General features: G+C 40.2%; 1 protein-coding gene across 1 annotated transcript in view; it reads right to left on the bottom strand.

Annotated features, from left to right (window-relative positions):
- pdzrn4 (PDZ domain containing ring finger 4) overlaps positions 1–21,173 on the bottom strand; it is a 34,912-nt gene extending 13,739 nt beyond the window's left edge. Inside the window, exon 1 of the mRNA XM_007578873.2 lies at positions 20,722–21,173. Coding sequence (XP_007578935.1) covers positions 20,722–20,790 — 69 coding nt within the window. The 5' untranslated portion in view covers positions 20,791–21,173. The remainder of the gene's footprint in view (positions 1–20,721) is intronic.
- Between the last annotated feature and the right edge of the window lie 1,070 nt (positions 21,174–22,243).

Here is a 22,243-nt window from a genome sequence, read left to right as displayed (position 1 = left end):
AAATGAGCAATAAAATGGAAACAAGCACCATCAAGTACACCATGTATCATCAGAGACACAAGTTTTAACGAACGTTGCATTTATAATTCACATCATCAGACACAGTTGTGCAACACTGGGATGGGTAGAGGAGAAGCTGTTTGTGTGACACGTCGCAGTGACTGCGTTTGAAAACATGCGTATTGATCCGCACATTTATTCAAACAGCTCATTTGTATTGATCCGGAGGATATGCAAAATATCAATTTGCTTGGAAAAGGTTTAACGGACATGCGTGTCAATCGTGAGCGTCGATATTACTCAAACACGACAGTCTGCACAATTGTCAACAACATCTAAGTTGTCTTTATTTTTCTGATATTTTGTTGCTGGACGGAAAGGTCAAATTTTACAGTGTTAACGATGAATTTGCGTTGAAACATTATCTTTTTACAGTGGCAATTCCTGTTATCCTACAGAGGGGGATTTTTCTGTTGCAAAGCAAACATCCAATAAATTCAAAATAAAACCAAGCAAAGTTCAAAACAACTTGAAAGTTTTACTGAGTGGTAGAAGGACATATTAATCAAGGCATTAACTGGAAGCTAATTGTTACCCGACAGATGGGACAATGACAAAGCTTAATGGCTTTGAACAGGTTTGTCTATTCGAGCAGCAGATGTTTCTGTGCATCATCACGTTATACATACCCTGGCATTGGCAACAAGTAAAAAACCAGAAGAGAAAGGTTTTTAGATTTTGCTATTTAACTGAATTAGAAAACCCTGCCCCATCAATTTATATGTAAAACAATATTCAAGTTTTGTTTTTTTGTTTTTTGCAAAAAAATTACATTTTCAAGCAAACATTTTACATTTTAGCCTACATTACACATTAAGACTCCTAATAGCTTCAATACTTAAATTAGCTTCAGCTAAAAGACAGATTGAAGTGTGCAGTGTAGATTCCTATGTCTCGCTCCATTTATTTCTTCTTCTTTTGTTCCTGTCCCCTTCACCTGCTGTGTTGATTCTGTGTCATTTGGCCATTTTTCCTCAGCTCCACCAGTCACGCACCCCACACAGTTCCAGCACATTCAGTTAATTACACTCTCATCTTCTTTGTTCCAAAACCCACCCTCATATTTACTTGGTTATTTGTCAGGTTCATCTGCTTCCCCAAAATGGTTCTCTTCTCTTTTTATGCGCTTTTCCCCCTCTGGGTTAGCCACAGTTCTGTGGTTTTCCTTAGTTTATTATTAAACATCAACTTGAGCCATCATGTCGAATACCAGGCCTATAAAATGGAGCAGTAATTTTCAAGTTCCATTTGCCTACAATATTAACCGGTTTCAATTCTTCTAAAGAAGTTCAACTTTTAAATTGGATATTTGTAGTCACAACCTTGTATAACTACTCTGTCGCTTTGAAAGATGGCAGCTGCCGGCAGTGTTTCTCGGTTCCGGTCCTCCAGCCCCCCCTACCCCCCACACTGTCCTGCCTTGCATATGTTTTAAGCGTTTTCCCTTCTGCCACACACCTGGCTTGAATCTGTGGGCGATTAACAGGCGTCTGCGGCGCTCGATGGCCGCAGAAGAGGTCACGCAATCATTTGAAACAGGTGTTCTGGAACAAAGCACATCTAAAATATGAAGGGTGGGGAGATAGGTGTGGGGGGTGAGGATGGGAATTGAGAAACACTTGCTGCTGGGACCTCCCATGCATCTATCTGACTTCAGACATTGCTTTCTAGCCGGACAAAAGAAAGAAAGAAAAAGAAAAAAAAACACAGCAGTCTCCTACTTGCATATGTACACTTGAAAACTAATTTAGTTGGTTTGCTGTTGACGACAGGACACTTTGTGACTGATTATGAGCTTGCTACAAATGCTTTGCGGAACCAGGAGCCAACTGCTGGATTTGTTGAAACGGCTGTCGTTCTACCACCGCTTTGCTTGAAGCTTTCAACGTACACAAAGCATATTGCACATGTCAGCCTTTAAACGTGACAGGGTTTCTATCAACTTGTCACTTCAGATGGTTTAATGTTATTTCCAGTCGTCAATGCAAACAGCGTGTGATAACAAAATCCCTAAGATAAGGGCCGCGTGCGTGCGTGTGTGCTTGCACTCGTGAATGGATGTGTTTGCTGAACTGAGATAAGAGCGAAAGCACTCAACCTCACAGCTAAATCTGACAGATATGGTGTCATTGCGAACAAATGGAAGCAAACGCAGAATGCACAGAAAGTTTTCACGCACAATTTAAGCATTCTGTCGTCCCCTAGAAAGACTTGAAGTGTCTATACGTTTGCATTCACGATGTTTGACTGAATAACTCCTGTCTCATGCTGAAAAGGGTTACAATGAACTATGAAACAATGAGCTGCCCTCGTCCATTCAGCACTGACCTTGTCCTCCCCTGCGGCAGTCGGAGCCCTCGCCACAATCTTTCGTTTTACCCCTGGATTTTGATTTCCGCAAACTTCTGCTCAGGCTCACAAAAAGGCCGTTTTGATATTCATGGAGGCGAGATGTCGCGAGGAGGCAGGAAACGCAGGTGGCATGCGGCTTTAATCTTCCAAATCTCATTTCTTTTCCCTCTTCTGACTGCATTGTGAGGATTCAGAAGGGCTCACTGTTCATAAATGTCTCATTTCAATAATAAAAGTCTCTTACGGACGATATCATCCGGTGCAACAATGGGAAAAATTATCATGTTTTCGCACGTTCGAGTGACAGGTGTGCGCATCGTGTGGTTATACGATCGGTCAATTGAATCAGGCCCGACGTGCGGTCAGGATAGTGTGGGGATATTGACATGCATCTTACAAGCGATGCAAAATCCCTTGAAAATAAGCGAGAGCTGAAATGAATGTTTCATTTATTCATTGTTGTTTAGAGATATGCTTCCGATGAAATCTAATATTCGTAATATGCCGGGTAAGAGACATTTTGGTGTAGGTTTTTCAGTATGTCATTTTTAGCTGTTTTGATAATTTTGTATTCCTGACTATATGACACAATATATTGCAAAGTTATTGGAAAAGGGGATTACTTTTTTTTCTCTTGGTAGATAGAACGTATACCTCTTTTATCATATTTTGGCACCAGCCCTTTTATGTTTCCTCAAAGTGCCTTGAAAGCTTGAAAATGATGCATGGCTTTTCAAAATATTCCAAAAAGTGTGCCATATGTTTGCACTGAGAACCCTTTACTTTTGATAGCTCTATTAAATAGAGAGCAACTAAGTCCCTCCAGAAGTCTCTCCATTAGAGAACACGATCCATCTGGCATTCATTGAACCTTGTTATAGCTAAAATTGTTCTATGAAGGCCTAAGAGATTTGTTAGAGAATATTATGGAACAGACAGTATGATGAACATGTATGGGAAAAAGTTGCAGAGATGCTCAGCAAACAGGTGGAAGAAGGTGCTCAGGTCAAGTGAGATCAAAATGAAACTTTCTGGGCTGCACACGACATCTCATGTGAGGTTAGAAAAACTGTTACTCCACATACGGTGGTGGCAGCATTAGACGATGATGGTGCTTGGTGAAGGGAACGTTGTCGGAGTTGCTGAGATGCAGATAACTCTAGGGAACTATGAGAAGAAACCTGTTGAAGGTTTCAAAAGATGTGAGCCTGGGGCAGCAGCTCTCCTTACAGTACAGACAGACCTACAGCAGGTTGGTTTGGGTCAGTACAGTCGATGTAGTAGGTGTTCCACATCATGACTCCGAAAAAAAGGTAATTAAATTTAGGGGGCCTAAGAGTGGTCTGAAATCATTTCTGAAACCGGTTTCTCCAGGTCATAATTACAATATCTTATGACTTGGTTTTACAGCATAAAATCCCATCGCCTCAAATATAAAACTCAACAAAGCTCTTGCAGCAACATCCTTTAATTTCACACTTTTCTTCACATTTAAGTTTTTGGTTAAACTTAAATGTTTAAGTTTAAGCAAACGACCGACCCTTGTTCACAGATTTTAAAACGTTTACCACCTCAGGGCCACAACAACAACAACAAAAAAAACCCTGACTCAAATGTATTTACTTTGTTTATTCTTAATTACATGAGCAACATTTCACCCTGTTTTGCATTTGTTTTTAAGGCAGGCTTGATCATCTTTTCCAATCAGCAACCGCTCGCCGCGCATCACGGTGCTCTGCTGTTTTACATTTCTGTATCACACCAATTAATCAAAGTGACAAGGTATTTAATGAGAGGCAATTAGAGTGTTAACCAAAATGCAAATCAGACAAGGACAGAGAGAGAGAGAGCACGTGTGGGGTGGGGAGGGAGAGACTTTGTGTTGGTTTGTATGCATGTGTGCGATTAGCTATGGCAACAGGTTCAAGGAGATTTCACTCAGGGCTCTAACTGAGTGAAATTTAGTCCACTTCTTTCCACCTGTTCTCCTCCACACCCCTGATATCATCTATGTGCATGCATGTGAATATGCGCACGAGTTGCTATGAGTGTCCTTGAGTTGTTTTTTTTTTTTTTTAAAGCAGACAGTGGCTCCGGCACAACAGGCGAAAACAACCAATTAGTTCTGCATGAGAAAGTCAGCATGACAAGATGAAACATGGACTTAACAGCTGCTGTCGAGGCGGATGTTAAGTAGCGCGCTTAGGTCAGTCTCTTCTACATCACACGGGATCTGTGTGCTTCAGATTAGAGCATGTTTCCTCCAGGAATCGCTCTCCGTAGAGCCGCCTGGCTTCAGATGTTAGATCTTGCAGTCGGAAGGAGCCTAAAGATGAAGCCGCACCTTTCAGTTAAAGACTGGCAAGTCGTCAAGGAGTTTCACAGCTACGGCTGGCCTGCAAGTCCCATATGTCCATGTTCAGTGATACTTGCTAAAAGTAGCATACTTGTGTATCGTCCCTCAACTGGTTATTCTGTATTCAACATTCCCATCATGAAACATAAGTGACACATAAGTGTCCTTTAATCTGATTGATTTTGCTTCTCTGCAGCTGATGCTTCACCGTCTCTGTAAACTGGTGTCTGACGCATACTTCTGATCACTTGGGAGTTCTACTCTTAAAACTACGCGACAATGTAAAAGACAAGCCCCGTTTTCACAATTCACAACTGTCGCGTTTACATTTTTGGGTATGCGTAGTTGCTCAGGTTTTATTTAGAGATTGAAAAAGCTATAGAGTAATGTCCAACCTGGTAGAAAACTTGTAAAAAGTCTACAGAGTACTTGAGTCTGTGGCAGAGGTTCACCTTCCAGCAAGACAACAATAGCAAATGTACTGCCAGTGCTACAAAGCATTAGATAGAAGCATATCTAGTGTTGGAATGGGGCAGACAAGCGTCCCAGTGTTAATTCAGATGAAAAGCCCTGTGTAGTTGGCAAATCCTTTCTATCCTGAGCTTGAGGTGTTTTACAGAAGAATCAGTTGCTGCAGTGAAATTTCGGCCCACAAAGTACTGAATCAGAATAAAAATAGATTGTGTGATTTTTAACTGGGATAGTGAAAAACTCAGAGGGTTTTTTGAATTTTTTGTTTCCCTCTGGAAACCCTAAGCCAACATGAAGTATATTTTTATTCAAGAGTAACATTCTTAGTTTCGTTTTAGAATAAAAATGGCTCAAATGCCTGTATTTTAAAGTGGTATCTCATTTTTTGCGCTAGCAAAGGGCCTCTTTATGGTCTCACCAGTAAATTCCATGTTTTGTGTCATAAGCAATCCCTCCTCCCCCCGTTCTTTTCCTGCCACTCTCATCGCTTGCCACCTCATTTGAACTAGTTTGAATATCGTGTCGTATGTTGCCGAAGAAGTCCATATGCAAGACATTTCTTCTTCATACGTCTGTGGTATTACACAGGTAGCTGAGGCATGCAGACCAGCATCAGAAGCTGTTGACTTGTGATTGTCATTCTGAGCAGCTATTTCTGATGCAAGCGAAGGGAAATCAAAGGTTATCTGTCAGTGAATGCATTAGGAACCCTCTTATTTCCTCCTCTTTGTCCCACTTCTTTATGCAAGACAGCCTTCCTTTCAATTAGGCTTCATGAATACAGATACATCTCACTGTTTTACTCCTGCAAAGAAACACATTTTGTCTTGCTGTCTCTTTCCTTTCCTTTCCTTTTTTTCCCCAAGGTGAAAACAACTTTGTCTCAGGACTACAAATCTCTCAACAGCGTTCAAGAGGTCTTCAGCAGATCCAGTAACGTAATCCTCAATCTCTTTTGCCTTATGCGAATTGTATCTTAGTAGTTTTCTTAATTTACTCTCATAAATGAGCGATGCTTTCTCCTTTGTGCTCCCGTACATCACGCGATGCCATTTAACTAATAGGTTGTGTGTCTTTGAGCAGCCATGGATGCCACGGGTTATGACAGACTGCATCAGGAAGACATTCATTACCCTCACCATCCTAGCAACCAAATCACAATAACTGCAATCCAAATGTGGGCACCCAGCCTCGCTGCCACACACTCCTTATTTCTTGTCACCGACGCATAAATTAGCCTCCCTTTTGTCACATCAGGAGGCTGGCAGGTTTGAGAATTGGCTCGGTTTGTTTTCCTCCTCGTGACACGTGGAGCATTAATGTTGGGACGGGAGCAAAAAAACAACAACAACAACAAAAAGCTCTTCATTGAGAAATCAATAAATGCCACTTTGATTCCCACATTTGTACATAAGCATGTAGTTTCATGTCTGCGGAATGTCTGAATGTGTTTTATTAACATTTCGACCACATATAATTGGGTGTATTCTCGCTGATGCAGATAGTTGCCTTGACTGACTAATGTAATTGGCCCGTGCTGCAGCAGGACTCTATTGTTGCGCCGTGTCCTCCCCAAACTCATTATATCACCGTTAATCTCTCATCTGCCATTAGAGCAACAGCCAGTGAGCCGAGCGTAACAATAGAGTGTCCCGTCTTTGAGCCCCACAACCCACACTGGCAATGAGTTTGAATTAGGCTCTCTGGGGTCACCGATTAGACCCTCATAATTCATCCAGATGGCTGAGTTCACAAAGAGGTTATATTTTACTCCCCTATTTGAAAGCTGAGTAACACAGAATCTCCATTTAACTACTTCAGTTGCTTCTCTATTTTGGCATCAACTTTTCTTTTTCTTAAGGTGGATATTCTTTTGTCAGGATTTATTTTGAATTTTATACATCAACAAAATGTCTCAAATATGTAGATGCTTTACAGCACAAAAAGGGATAACTCAAGGCAAAGGAGATGAAGAACAGCCAACCAGCTGTTTGTGAGCATAAAGTTAAATCAAAATTGCTTTTTAAAAAGAAATTTAAATTTAAATGCTAACAGATTACATTTCATAAGAGCCCTCTCCAAACATTTTTCTAGATGTTTGGAGAAAAATGTTCCTCCAAACATTTTTCTTAGATATTTAGCCAGAATAATTTGCTGGAAAGGCATTTTTTTCCTTGTGACTGAGCAAGATGAATGAGAGATTGTTTAACTTTGAACACCAAATGTAAATTTTTTGCCAATAAACTTGCTCATAAACGGACTTTCTTATGCTAAGTGAGTTCTTAAATGTTACAAAAAAATCAGTAGTTTTCAGCAATTGTGCTAGTCATGCCTAGTCTTGTTTTGCATTTTAACTGTTGTCATTTTCAGCACCGTAGATGTCAATTGAACTGAGAAGCAAGTTTTAGCAACTTTTCCTTGCTTCCCTCCAGAAGATCTACTTTTTAAACTGAAGGAATAAAATCCAGAGTGTGCACCAGGGGAACACTAAAAGCTGAGCAACAACTGGATATCATGCATACTTTTAAAACAGATAATCTTAGAGACTGTGATGTTAAAGGCTAGCTGTAAAATCGAGATATTAAAATACTAAGAGAATGTTTCAATTTCCATATTTTTCCTTAAAAAAGCAATAGACATCATTATGAAAGCACCTTACTCCCTTCACAATAAAAACTGTGGACCAAAACTAACTTGCAACCTTAGAAGTAAGGAAATAGAGGCATCACAAAAGGTCAAAGCAAACCAAACATTTCAGCTGCTTTTAACTCATATCTGACATTCAGGATGCTCATTAGCACCCCATTTATTTCAGCTTACTTAGATCATCGTTGCACACAGTCATATTATTCTTCTTCATACGAGCCCAAAAATGGCTAAAGGCAAAAAGTCAACTCTAAATGCAATCGGGAGCATAATTAGCAGAAAAGCAGCAGCCTGGGAAGTGAAAAACCCCACTAAAGAGCGGGAAAATTAAAGATTTATGTGCTGCTTTTTGCATAAATACAAATCTTCTTATTTCCCAGAAAAGCCTAGAGTGTGTGAAGTTTTCTCTCCTCCCGCCAAACTTTACCCTTTTTTTCTAGTGATGCGTGTTTATGTTCACTGGAAGCACCTAACACATTAGCATTATTCATAACGTGAAGTTTCCTCGGTCTGCCCTTTGGTGGAGAAGAGAAACGACTTTACACTTCATTTACACTTCACACTAGATGTGAGCATGAGGAGAGCTGCGCCTGTAATGAAAAACGCCTTCGCCAAACAGATACCTAGTTGCTTAAATGAGAGATTTTCCGTCGTTTAATTTGTTCCTAATTCAACCGGATTCAGTCCGAGATTTAACAATATTTCAGTGTGACTGCAAATCTTTAAATCTGACCACGCAAATCACAAAGGTTGTGGTCTTTTTTTGTTATTTTCTACAACCAAACATTTGCAGAAATTAGAAAAAAACCAAAACTTATTTATTATTATTATTTTTTTACATCTGTCACTACTAATACTCCATTCATATTATAAGACAGATAATCAGTGGAAAAAAAAATTGAGGTTCTCTGCCTTCTGGCAGTGCTCCTGTTGCCATCTGCAAAAATACACAGTCCTCAGCCATAAACAACCAATCAAAGCCAGGAGGAGGGTCTTAGTGCTGTCAGTCAAACGAGCCAACCATGAATGCTCAGGCTAGTTAATATAGCCGCTGATGACAACATATAAATATTTTTCCTCTTACGGTAAGTTGTTTTTATTAGTAAATTGAGCAGCGTATACAAATTCTGGATATTTTCATTTTTAGCTGAAAAGATCCGAATTCAGAGTGCCATGAAAAAGTCTGATATGGGTCACATGTGGGCAAAAAAAATGGATTTGGGTCACAATTGCCTGCTGTGTGTACATAGCCTAAGTACCATTATTTTTGGATCACTGGTACAACATTTACAGGGCATTTTCATACATTTCTTAGCAATACTTTTCTCACTGGCACATATGTGCAATATGTATTGTGTCTAAAAAAATATATATACTAGTCCCAGGTGGATAGAAATCCTAAAGCTGCGCATCTATGCCACAGAAATGCAAGGAAAGACACAAAACAGTGTGGCAGGGTAGCTCCTCATTAAAAAGTGTGTCGCATGTTTCCACGTAGAACCAAGCAGGGCTTCAACCGTTCTCCACCCTCAGGACATTTCCCATATCAGCATAAGGCTTACGGTTACACCTCCCACTAAATGTAATCACCCCCCTGCTATGCAGATGGTATAGTGTTATTCTATCTGTAACTGGACTCGGAGCCAGACTCTGAGTGGGCCTAATGACTTCTAAACCCAAGCTGGTTAAGCGAGAAAGCAACACTGCCTCTCTGGTGCAACCTGATCTCCCTTTGGACCACCTGGTCCGAGGGTGTACACAGAAGCTGCAAAACACACTCGACGGCGGTGTAAGAAGAAAATATTTCAATGCTTTTAAGCGCGTTTGTAACGTTTCACGAGTAGAATTGTTTGGCTTTGAAAACAGGACGTAGCGAAAATACCAGAGCTTTAAAATTCAAGCAATCTGCTGTGAATCTCTGTGAAATCCAACATGAAGCTATTATTTATGTTTGTCGCCCCAAACGATCGCATAGCAGAGATGTTCTTGGCAAAAAAACCCCCAGAGATTTCACCTGTTTTATCTGATCTGACAATTGGTCAAATCAAAGATCTAATCTCCAGATCCAACTGGAAGAAATATGTAAACGTGGAGAGTGCTGGAGGTTCTCTACATCTTCAAAATTATGCCCCAGTATTTCCCTCCACTCCTCTAACTGCTCTACGTCCAGGGAATTCTTTGTGCATATTTCATGTGTATGTCTGCTCTGCCGTTGCAAGCAAATGCCTCCACTGCATCCATAACTGCTCCAGATGGTTTATCTTAGCATCTGTCTAACCTGACAAAACATACCCTGCAGCATGTGGCCATAAGGTGTGTTATTTGGTTATTCTGGCAGAAGGTTGACTTCGAGCTGTATAATAGTAATCGTCTGAAAGCGGAGTGTGACAACAGACAAAAATGACTATCTTTCCGGGCAGGATCGACACTTCCGTGACTTCAATTGATGTCTTTTTCTCTGCAGGGTCATTCTAACAAAACAAATCTGTGGCACCGCGGAAGCAGAGGTTGTGCCCAACTATTTTAACGAGTGGAAGAGAGGAGAATCGACAGGCAGGGGAAGTGAGATGGAACAGACCTGATGCTGTTTGATGACTGATAGGCAGTCAACCTATCTGTTTTTGAAAAGGTTTAGAAGAGAATGCGAGGATTTAACAGAATCTGGTGTTACGAAACGCATCTTTCAGAGCTTCTGTTGACTTATTTTAAACTTTAAACTCCATGCAAATTTCTTAGGACATTTGAGTATGTTTCTACTATGTTTGTACATTTAGAGACTGAGTATTTTGCCGTTTTTGTATATCTCTTCTTTATACGAAAACGTACGTCTCAGTCGCATTCCTTCTATGTGACTCTTGCCACAGATTTTGAACTGCTTGTGAGTGTGGACTTTGACTGGGCCATTCTCATACATGAACAGTTTGATTTCCCCTTTGTCAACACTGACTAGATTCGCTTTCCCTGTTAAAGAGTCGCATGTCTGCCACCATGGTTAACGAGGATTGTGCGTCCAGGTGGTTCAGTGTCGAAGTAAAGGAGTCTGAATATAAATGTGGACCAAATTTTGTAATTATCCGCTGCTTTATCTCAGTCTATCATTCAAAATCCCAATCAAATACATTGAACATTGTGGCTTATATAATTGCAATATATTGCAAAAAAAAATAAATAAATAAAATAAAAATAAATAAATTCCCTGCCTTCCTTACATCTCATTGGATTGATCTTTGACATAATTCATAATCACCGACAGGTTAAAAAGTGTTGATCGACCCTTGAATTGCATTTTTACACCGTGCAAAAAAACGGAAAAAGGCAGTAAAACTGACCCTTTGCGATCATCGTTCTGTGTGATAAATCGAAAGTGCAAATATGCATATCTGCTTTTGTACTGTGCAGTGGATTCCACAGGCATCACATGTTCATCCTTTGCCTCGTCTGAAGGGAGGTTAGAGAAGAGGCAGCGAGGAGAGTGACTGTGCCCAGGGAAAGGGCTTTTATCCCAGGCTTATCAGAGCCAGCGCAGAGGGAGATTGTTGGCCAGTGGAGCAAGACGCCGATTGTTGCTGCCTTCGCCTCCCACCCCCGTCTCCCCAATCAACACTGGACATCCCTTTCTCCCCTCACTAACACATGGAGGAACAAAGTGTATGTTTGCTCACGGGTAGGCAGATTGGAAGATAAAGAAACATCGCAAAAATTGGGCAGAAGCATTTTAGTCTTTGTTGATCACTCTGTCGCTTTCTCTCAGTTTTTGAAACTCAAGTAAAAAGTCTTACCTTACACAGGATGTACTTCTATACAGTACAGTTCCTTGTGTTACTGGCAATGAATATTCAACCTTTTGCTCTCCCCAGTTCTTGGCGAGCAACCAGAAGACATTCTACCCACGGTGCCAGCGACGAGGACATATGCACCTCTAAATCATGTGGTATTATCACCATGCTGAGCTCCAATGAGCAGCTATAAACATGATGGAAGACACCAGATGATCAGGGTTAAGCAGCAGAAATCATTTCCATCATGTGTTGTTAATTCTTGTATTTCTTATGAAGAGAAAATATTTTACCTGGTTAAATCTAACAGTTTGGTGAAAACAAAGATTGAAAATGTTTTGGGAAAAAAAAAGAAAAAAAGAAAAAATAAACACGTTCAGGGCATGCAAGACTGTCGAGACGATTTACGGTGATAGGTAAAAAGGTCACCCTCTGCGACCCACGTCGACAGGCGGACGACGTACTTGTTAGGATGAAAAACGCAAGAAAGATGGAAAGGTCAGCACATTGAATGGCTCAAAGTCCCATCAGAAAGATTGAAAAAGACTGAAACAGAAGAGTGCTTCTTTCACAAATGATTTGTAGTATGTTTTACAACCTCAACATGTGAGATCACTTAAATTATGCTGTAGCTTTGTGAAAAATTCTTAATAAATAAACTAGCCATAGCCTCTCTGACGAGTAGCTACACATCTCAACAAATAAAGTTGAGCTTCAGGTCCGGTTTGGGCATATGGATGTGCCGGCTGTGCGGGTCTGACCCCAGCCTCCCCTGCTCTGCGTGGCACTTGCAGGACACCTCGGGGGGGGTGGTGGGGGTGAGGGGCTGGTTGTCTAGCCTCCTCTGTTCTGTCTAACAGGCTGGACATGGGGCACGGCATCTGTCTCTAGAGGAAATGCTCACACCAGAGATTGGCCTGGTTCGCAACAAGAGCAGACCGGTATACATAAGGTGTGCAACGGGGGTAAGGTGGATATTTTCAGAAAAGGACCTACAATAGTAATTTATAGGGCATGTGTGTAATACATGGTTTTAAAAAAAATCAATTTGTAACCACTTCCCTTCCTCCTCACTGTCCTGATGAAGCAACATTGCAAACCAAAGAAATCCCTCAAATACAGCAAGGCACGGGCCACTTATGCTCAGTTCACATGCCAAGATTTTCAGTCCGATTATTGTCCTGTTTTCCCCGTTCCTACAGTCGTAAGGACACCCTGATTATTTCGACTACTTTGAAGATAATCTTAGGAGATATTCCTGCCGTTTGCAATGCGTTAAGGGAAATCTGGTTCGCTCAGAAGGATGTCGGGATTGCTCAGGTCTAAACACGGAGGGCCATTCATAATACACAGAAGACAAAGCTGCCATGGCACACCAGAAAGTCTAATGGAAGTTGGAGATGTCTTTGGATCGTCTCTTCTCTGATAAATAGATCTGCTTCTTCCCAGTCCGCCATGTTTGTTTACTCCGAACTCACATTTGGTTTCGGGGGTTCTGGGAAATTTTCTGTCCAACATTTGACTTGTTGGTGAGTGAAATTGGTTGAGTTACAGATTCAAAACAACCAAAAGTGTACATTATTTTTCCTCTTTTCATTGGATACTAAAAAAAAAAAAAAAGTCCCAAAGTACCACATTTTCACTGGGTTTATGGTGCTTTAAAGTGATTTGACAACATATTTTTGGACAAGGCATTCTTTTCAATCATCACACTTTTTTAAAATATATTAAAATGCTATAAAATCACAACTGGATCCTGGTCGTTATTTTAATAGACAACAGAATAACATAAAATAATGTACATTTCCCCCATGTACTGATAAGTTGAGTGGGTGTAATTAATATTTTTTCTTAGGTCTAAATGAGTACAATAATGAATATATGGCATATATAATTGTTATATTGCTGCAATATGTTTTTTTGCACTACTGTTTTAGATAAAAGCAATTAGATTATGCAAACTGTTTTTTGCATAAATGATGCCATTATGATAACTGGCATCAAGGTTATCATACCGTGGGAATCTCAACCCTATCACACTCATACAATTTGCCGTCTTCTGCGCTTTTGTTTGACACAATAGTGCTGATTTCGGTCAAACTAAAAGCACAAAACATATGGGCCCAGTGAGACACTAAAGGCCAGAGGCTGTGGGACAATTTAACACAGCCACGAGCAAAATACATGGAATAGCATTTGCTACACCCTGAATGGAGCCCCGCGGAGCGAGTTTGCAGAGCAACACGCTCGCACACACCCACACACCAGTGCACGCACGCACGCCATCACGAATGCAATGCTGAATGTAAATGGTCTGACGAGAGTTATAAATCTCTCAGTGGCCGCTGGGCAGCAGGGGTCGAGCACCCAGCGCTCCTGTCAGAATGGTGCAGCTGTGTGTGCAAAGATAGCTGGTAGTGTGGAGAACGGGCCTGCAGGGTGAAAACTCAAATTGGTCTCTGAAAAGCTCAGTTACTTTTCCTAACAGTTAGAGGTCTGTTCACAATATTACATGTCAGGTACAGAGGGAAAACCAATACCCTAACTCCAAATGGCTGCCATTCCAGCTGCCATTGTTTCAGCCTCTAAATATATTTTACATCCTTGAAAAGAAACTCTCCCAAAGGGTGTTATCGCGCTAGAAGCTCGAATTGTATAATTCATCTGTACCGGTGTAAAATATTTAGCTGTGTGAGAGTTTAGCTTTCCAGTGTCAACCCACGGGGAGAGTTTATGAACTGAAACTGGCAGGCTAAATGCTGACACCGTCAAGAAAGAAAGCAGCCGCTTCAGCACTTTCCTCCCTGGCTAATAAATGTCTTTAATTAATTAAATGAAGTACTGTCCTGTACTCTTGAATTGAGAACTGGTACAGTAACACAGAAACATTAAGGAAACTACATTTGCTGGAAAATGCATATTGGTTTATAGTGAACTATTAAGCCTTTTAGCAAATGTGCAAAGGGTAGTTTATGTTAATTCTGTCATATTATGTGGCTCTTTTTTTTAAAAAAAAAAAGAACCATTATGTTGACTTTTAATTATTTTAAGTTTTCTTTTCCTTTGACCCAGTCACAGATGGAGTTCCTGGTGTGATTTGGATCACCGTCCTACGTATACTTAGGATTATATGAGATCCACCTAATGAAGGTTCTGGTAAAGAACAGGATTCACGGTTCTGTAAATGACAATTTGTTGAAACAGCAAAGTAACCGCAGACAATCACACTCCCTTCACCATGTTTGTCTAGCAGACTGTCTGTTCTCCACTTTCCAAGTTTCCTTTATTTGTGGAGAATTGCTGTAGTTTTGCCGGCTGTCCAAACTCTTAGAACCGTCTTTGAAAACATATGCAGACTGATAAAAGTCAGTTACACAGATCCGAACAAAATGTGTTGTTTTTTTTAAGATCTTTCAGCTAACTTCAAGTTGTAGGTTCTATCTAAGCAATGATCTGATTTTACAGGTGTGGTGGTGATTGAAAGTGGCACTGGCTCATGAAATTTAACTTGATTTATTTAAATATTGTTGTTGTGTACTCATTCATCCAATAATAACAAAAAAAATTCAACGGTTTAAAAAATTTGGCAAATATAAACCTGAAACCTCAGATAATGTGTTTTTTTTGTTTCTAAAACTAGACCACAGTTTTTTTTTTAATCTGCTAAGCTCTCAAAGCAACCATTTCAAAACAGCCTACCACCGACAGACGACAGAAGGACACTCTTCAACAAAATTTCACGTTGCTAAAAGCCACAGGCCATAATATGATGAGGTAAGCCACACATAACAGATGAGCCTCTAGACAAGTGTTAATAGGACACCCTTTGCACCAGTCCCCACCTGGCTTTTAGGGATATTATCAGCTTCCCGGAGTAATTCACAAGCATAATTAGCTAAGATTGTCCCGCTGTACTTCTATGTTGAGTGTAAAATATGGGAAACACAATTATTGTGCGTCTGCTGAAACTGAATTGAGAGACAGCAGAAAGTGAATTCTGAAGTGGAAAGGAGAGCAAAATTAATGAAGGTTACAGAGAAGGAGAATTACGCAAAAAAAAAAAAAGGAAGGAGGAAAAAAATGACGAAAAGTAAAATGAGACGGAGGGATCGTTGGGGAGTCTCCCTGGATTTGCAGAATCCCCCTTAGCCTCAAGTTTCAGGCCAAAGTCACACTGACACACTTGCAGCCTGATGAGCATTATTTTTTTTTCTCTCTCCTTCTTTCTTCAACACTAAAAATGAGAACTGTTGGTGTCCTCTGACAGTCGCAAAGATCATTTGACTGTAGTGTGGTGACTTGTGCACAGGCAAATAATACTCTCTAGGACATTTGGCAAGTGTAATTAGGGATTAAAATGCATCATTATGGCCATTTTAGTGTTTGTTTCAGCCAATCTTGATGTGAACCCAATGTTTTATGGTTCACCTGCTGTTATTTTACACCATAAAAACTGCAAAAGGCTCTTCTGTTGCTTTGGCTCTTTTTGAGTGCCCCATACAAATCGAGTTTACTTGTAGAACCTCACTGAACACAGGCACCATAAAAATCGCCTTGTTTTACATGTAATTTCTTACTGTGAGTGTTATTAGTAACCCGTTACTGACATGGTGATATAATAAGAAAAATAAATAAGAAGCTCCCCAACTGACATGATGCCAAATGTCACTCATTCCAGGGAGTTTGTCAACAACTAACCAATTGGTGGTTGCAATTTGTTCTGAAGTACATCCACCTTATGTGGCAGAACTGAACCACTGTCAACATTGCCAGAGTTCATCATCCTAACGCACCGTGGTCATAGAAATTTCAAGGGAAATAATAGGAAATCATGGACAAACGTTGTCAGTGGGGAACATGCAATCCGGACAGCCGTTGCCCAGAACGCTTAGAGGACGGGATACGATTTATTACGTTTCCAAAACCCAGGATGTGGAATAATGCAAGTAAAGGATCAAGGCCTGAACCCCACCTCATGTCTGGTTGAAAGAAACTGTGATCGACGGCAACTACCACATGCTCACCTCCACAAAGATAACCGGTAGAAAATATCCAATTTATTGTCAAAACTTACTGACAGTCTAATCAATGATCAATAAATTAAAGTACTTATGTTTGTAAATTTCATATCTAGCTCTACGGGAGCATGAAAATATGTGCTGCAGTAACTGTGGTACAATGTTTTCATTCTACTTTTTCTTTATTTTCAAGCATTTTCCTGAAGGCAGATTTTCACAAGAGGGTATTTAAGTCATTACTCATAATGCGTCCGGCGGTCCAACATAGCATTCACACTCACATCCAATAAGACTTTCTGCCCCTCATTCTTCCTCTGACTGCAAAGGCCTTGGGATTTAACACCGATTTCTCCATCGTTTCCCGCAAATAACCTTACAGACCTAATGTAGGACTCAGAGAATTTTGTTGCCTCTTCTCTTTGCCTCACTGTTGACTTATAAGACAAAAATGTCTCAAAAAATATCTCAGGTAAGGCACTGAGTTCCACTATCTCTGCTAAACTGTTTGTGTGTTGAAGGTCTGCTGTACTTCCGCATGGGGGCGGAGTCAGCGTCACTTCAATTGCCCAACCTTGTCTGATTGGTCAGTTTTACTGCACCAATTACAGAGAGCATACCTCAAAATTGAAACCCTAAAAATTATGTTATGAATGAAAACGTATTTGCCTATCAACAGATGTTTCTATTAGCATTCAAACTTGGCATTAACCCACTGCTCTAAGTGGTCAAACAATTTATTAGCTTGAATGAATGAATAAATAAATAAATAAATCAGTAAAAAAAAATAATATCCATACTAATGTAAAATTAAAAATGAAAACAAATCACAAAAAAGTGAAGTATCCATGTCTTTCCAGTAGGTGGCAAGGAAAAACGAGCCGCTCCTAAAACGTAAGAGGTAAATTCTGTGAATCATTCTAAATTATCATTATTAGTTGATGTGCTTATGCAGTCACTCTCAATAATTACATTTAGCACAGGAGTGAACTTTAATTGGAACATAATGAGAAAAACATTTAGAAAGATGTATAAAAATAAGTTAAGACTTTAGTATTCTTGCAAATACCAGTAATAGGCAAGTTTCCACTACCAAGGTATACCAAGGTATTAGAAGCTGTCATACTGTTACCATGATCCAATTTAAAGTGCTTTTACTGAGACCCCAGTTTGAGCATGTAGTAACACATCATAAAGCCTCCACTACATGCTGCTGTGCACTGCCTGTCAGCTCGCTTAAAGAAGGTCCCCACATGTTGCCCTTGCTTTCAACAAAGCTAAATTCAGCCATCGAGAAACATTTGTGGTTATGAAAAACACAAAAACTCACCTAAAAAAAGGTTAGTTTTTAAAAACATACCGGCCAAGCAAGGACCAACTTGTCAAAGACGTTAACTTACTTAGTTTGGCTGGCTCCCCACGCAGCAGGCCTCATTAACCAGTCAATGAGCTTGTTAGGCTCCCAGTGTTGCATAAAGAGAAAATCAGCACTGTACTAAATTTTTTTGCTTTGGTTTATGTATTTAAACCAAAATAATAAAGGTTAAGCCTGTCAATACAACGACTGCAAACCTGAATCTCTTTGAATACATTTTCAGCTAGATGAATATTTGCTGCTTTTCCATTCCAAATACAATTCATGACAGACTCAAGGGCATCATGCTGTGAGAACCAAATACCGGTTAATGCCAAGTTTAGGACACAAAGACAGTTTTGTGAGGTACAGTATATCGTTATGCCATTGTGAGTTTGCTTGAGAAAGACTTTGTTTTTTTTACAAATAAATTAGAGCTATAAGCACAGGAGAAAATATATAAAAAATATTAATATTCATGTGCACATGGCTTATGAAAATAAGTTGTTGCTTGTACAGACGGATAGGTGATAAGTAAGGGTTTTTGTGGAAATGTGATATCATTTTTGATTTGAACCTTATAATTCTTAACCTTTTGTTCAGTTTACTGTCTGTTTAAACAGCTTAAGAGGCTTGGATTTCACAGCTGGTCACATAATGCACCTTCTGCTTTTGGTTAGGCGAGTAAATTCCTTTTTGCATAAGCAACAAAAAGGAGCCATGACCTCCTAGAGTTTCCTATAATTGGCATGGGTTACTTGCTTGTCTGCTTCCGAGGCATCCAACATAAACAGCACAATCCAATTAGTGCACGGGGTAATAATAAACATAAGAGCTATATGATTTCCAGATGGCAGGTTTCCGAATTACATTCATTAGCTTAAGCTTTTCAACACTAATGGAAGATCATAGAATTTATAACATTTTTATTACTTTAGAGAGAGAGCGAGAGAAACAAGAAACAATTGAGATATTCACCATAAACATACTTCATGTCAGCAGCTAAGAGCACATTCTGATGTACTTGTATCCGCAGCTATGTGAAAGCACCGGCACGGTTTGTAATTTGATGCCTTTGATTGTGCCCTGCTGAGTTTCCCCGCTGTCTGTAACAGTGTAAGATACTAAATGATGAATGAAAGCTGGCCCTGATGTTTGCCTGTACTGCAATCAGAAGACCAACAGCATGTATACTTCACCAACAATCTGTCCATTTATCCCACATCAACACAGTCCAGTTATCAACAGAGCAAAAGTCAGAAATGTGGCATCATATCGCTTAATTGAATCATGATTAATGTTTCCAAACAAATCAATCTCGATGATCAACTTGACCTTTCCGTCAAGCAAGATTTCAGAATTCTGTGTAATTCCCTGCATTAGACTTAAATAGAATCAGCACTTAGAATAACCAGGACATCAATCGAAATAAAAGTAAAAAAAACAACAACAAAAAAACAAAAAAACAACAAAAACATGGTTGAGAGCAAATTATAAATGTGATCCAAAATAAAAGAAAAATATTAAGCGATTTAATACCTACTGCTTAATATCTATGGTATGTTTGTTAATTAAGCGGCAGAAACATAAGAAAAACATTACATGAATGAAACTGCAAGTGAAACTGATAGCATGACCTACATTCTCAGCATCTAATAATTATTTTCTACTTGGGGTCTCTTTTTTAACATATTACTCTAATCATCAGATGGTCAGTTAATGGATAAAAATGAGTTGTAATTTGATGCTGTACAACAATGTGAATTCCACACCGTTGATTCCAACATACATGCACTATTCAGAATAGAATGCATAATAATAAGTTGCATGTAAAATGTGCTTAATTTCCTTATGTTTAGACCAGCATAGCACACATTTTTGAATGAATTTAAAGCAAGATGGCTTTAAACTCATTCAAGAGTTTAGAGTTTTCTCAGAATTCCAAAGAAAATGTTCTTAAAGCTTATATTTTTGGAATCTTGGAACGCTCTCTGGAGGTACAGCGGCTTGTTTTGACCACATCTAATGTCTGATGAGGAAGTTCTGAGAAAACCACAAGAAGCAGTACTTTCAGTGTACAACAGTTGGTATTCATAAATTCTGCAAGACTGAAATTGTGCCTGTATAAAAGTATGTGGTTACTAGAACAAAACTAAAATCCATACAAGGCAACAGAAGGAACCTTTTGGTAAAACGTAGAAATAAATCCCAATAGGATTTTCAAACCAGCAGCAAAACAATGCCTATCTTACAACGGGTCAGTAACTCCCCCCTCCCCATCCTGAAAAAAATAAAAATAAAAATAATAAAAAGAACCAGCAAGACCTATTTGGAGCTTGGCTTTTGAACTGCACTGCTTCTGTAGCGTCATGGGCAGAGCAGATGTGTTGATTTCCCCTGGAGCCAGTGCAGGAAGAAGAGCTGAACTTGTCCTCACATCTTCTGCTGCTAAGGAGAGATAACTAGCTCCATTCTCTTTGAAGGAGAACGAAAACATGCATGCTCTCAAACTCTGCCTGCCTGTTCCAAAGTGACTAATTTCTCTCCACTTTCCTGCATATTCCTCTCACTTCCCAGCACTTGCTTTTGGGAAATCCATCTCTCTCCGAATTACCCAATTATTTCGACCAGGGAGGGTTCGCGTCGCCTCACAGCGCTGTCATCCTTCGTTCCGCGCCTGGTCTAACTTACCTGTGCAATCTCGTAGAGCAGTTTGTAGTGTTCCTCTCGTTTCTGCAAGGTGCACAAATTGCAGCCCATCCTAGTTGTCAGGGAAACGGTGCCGAGTGCCCGCCGGAGTGTGTGCGCTTGTCTGAGGCGTGTGCGAGCTCCCCCCAGGGCGATCCACACTCGGGCTCCTCTTCTTCGTCTCCCTCACTCTTCCTTCTCATCCGTGTATCCTCAGAGATCCTTCCCTCTCTCTTTCTTTCTCTCTCTCTCTTACACACACACACACACACACACATATGCTACCCAAATTTTAGAGTTTTTCTTTTTTGTATCCCTAATGAGTATATAAGTCTCTAATTAACTCAGTAAAATGCACCTGGCTTCCCGTTCCCTCTTGCCTGTCCCTCCCTCTCCCGGCTCTCACTTGCATGCCTCCATACACTCTTCTCTCCGCCACCTCCTCTCTCAGTGTGAGCGTACTCTCGTCTGTGCACACACTCTTGGCTCACAGAGACACACCTCCTCCTGTGGCAGGCTGCCTACACATGCCTGCTCCCACTTTCAGTTCATGAATAGACAGCATCCTTATTGGCTGTTTAAGGAAAGGAAGGTGGCTGGCTGAGGGCGGACAGGAGGGGAGTGGTAAAGGGAGTGGACCCGTCTCAACTTGTGAAGACTCAGTGATTGACCACTGGTTTGAAAAAGCACCCGTCCACCACCTCCGGATCCCTCCGTTTCCAAAAGCTCGAACCAGGCAGCTAAAACGCAATCTCTGCAGTTCATCAAGTTGGCGAGGGGGCCATTTGTCAGCACGCACATTTAACAAATGGATCTGGCATGGAAATCAATCTCATTTGGATGCAGTCGGATAGCCTTTTGCACTCGGCTCCGTGTTTTCCACGAGTGGTATTTAGTGGCTGCCATAGATTTACAGTCAGCGCGCGACGCTTCCCCCGGCATATGCTTCCTCTCTCCGCCCGCAGTTAGACAAGGGCACTGAACCGGGCTGACACACAGGAAGAAACACAGACTAATATTGATTGGCTTCAAATTAGCTTCCAGCACTGCTGGTTCATCTCTTCAGAGTAGGGGGAGACAGAAAGAAGAGGAGGAGGAAGAAGGATGGATGATATAGAATTGCAGCTATGATTAATTAAAATGGCAGTGATGGCATTTATCACATCCTGGTTCTTTTTACGCTTACAAGTAGGAAATCTGGTCCACCAAATGTGCTACTAAAAAGCTGAAAAATCCCCGAGTGCGTGTATAATTATCTGCAAGTATAAGATGTTTAAATGGGCATGTATCTTAATTTTTAATTACTTTTCAGCTTAAAACTCTATTACGGAAATATCCTGAAGTTGTTGTCTGAGCAGAGTATCTTGGGAACTTAAATCGGCACTCTATTGACTTCCCAAAATCTTTGAATTTTGGGAAATCAAAAACTGAATTCCCAAAAACAAAATTCACAAATTGTAATGCTTTTGTCATCAGAAAATACTTTTTTTTTTTAATGGAGAATGTTTCCATTAAGACACTAATT

Source organism: Poecilia formosa, unplaced genomic scaffold, assembly GCF_000485575.1.
Source record: "Poecilia formosa unplaced genomic scaffold, Poecilia_formosa-5.1.2 Scaffold9, whole genome shotgun sequence".
Classification (NCBI taxonomy): domain Eukaryota; kingdom Metazoa; phylum Chordata; class Actinopteri; order Cyprinodontiformes; family Poeciliidae; genus Poecilia; species Poecilia formosa.
The sequence above is the reverse complement of the archived record's forward strand: the minus strand, read 5'-3'. Positions and strand labels throughout refer to the sequence as shown.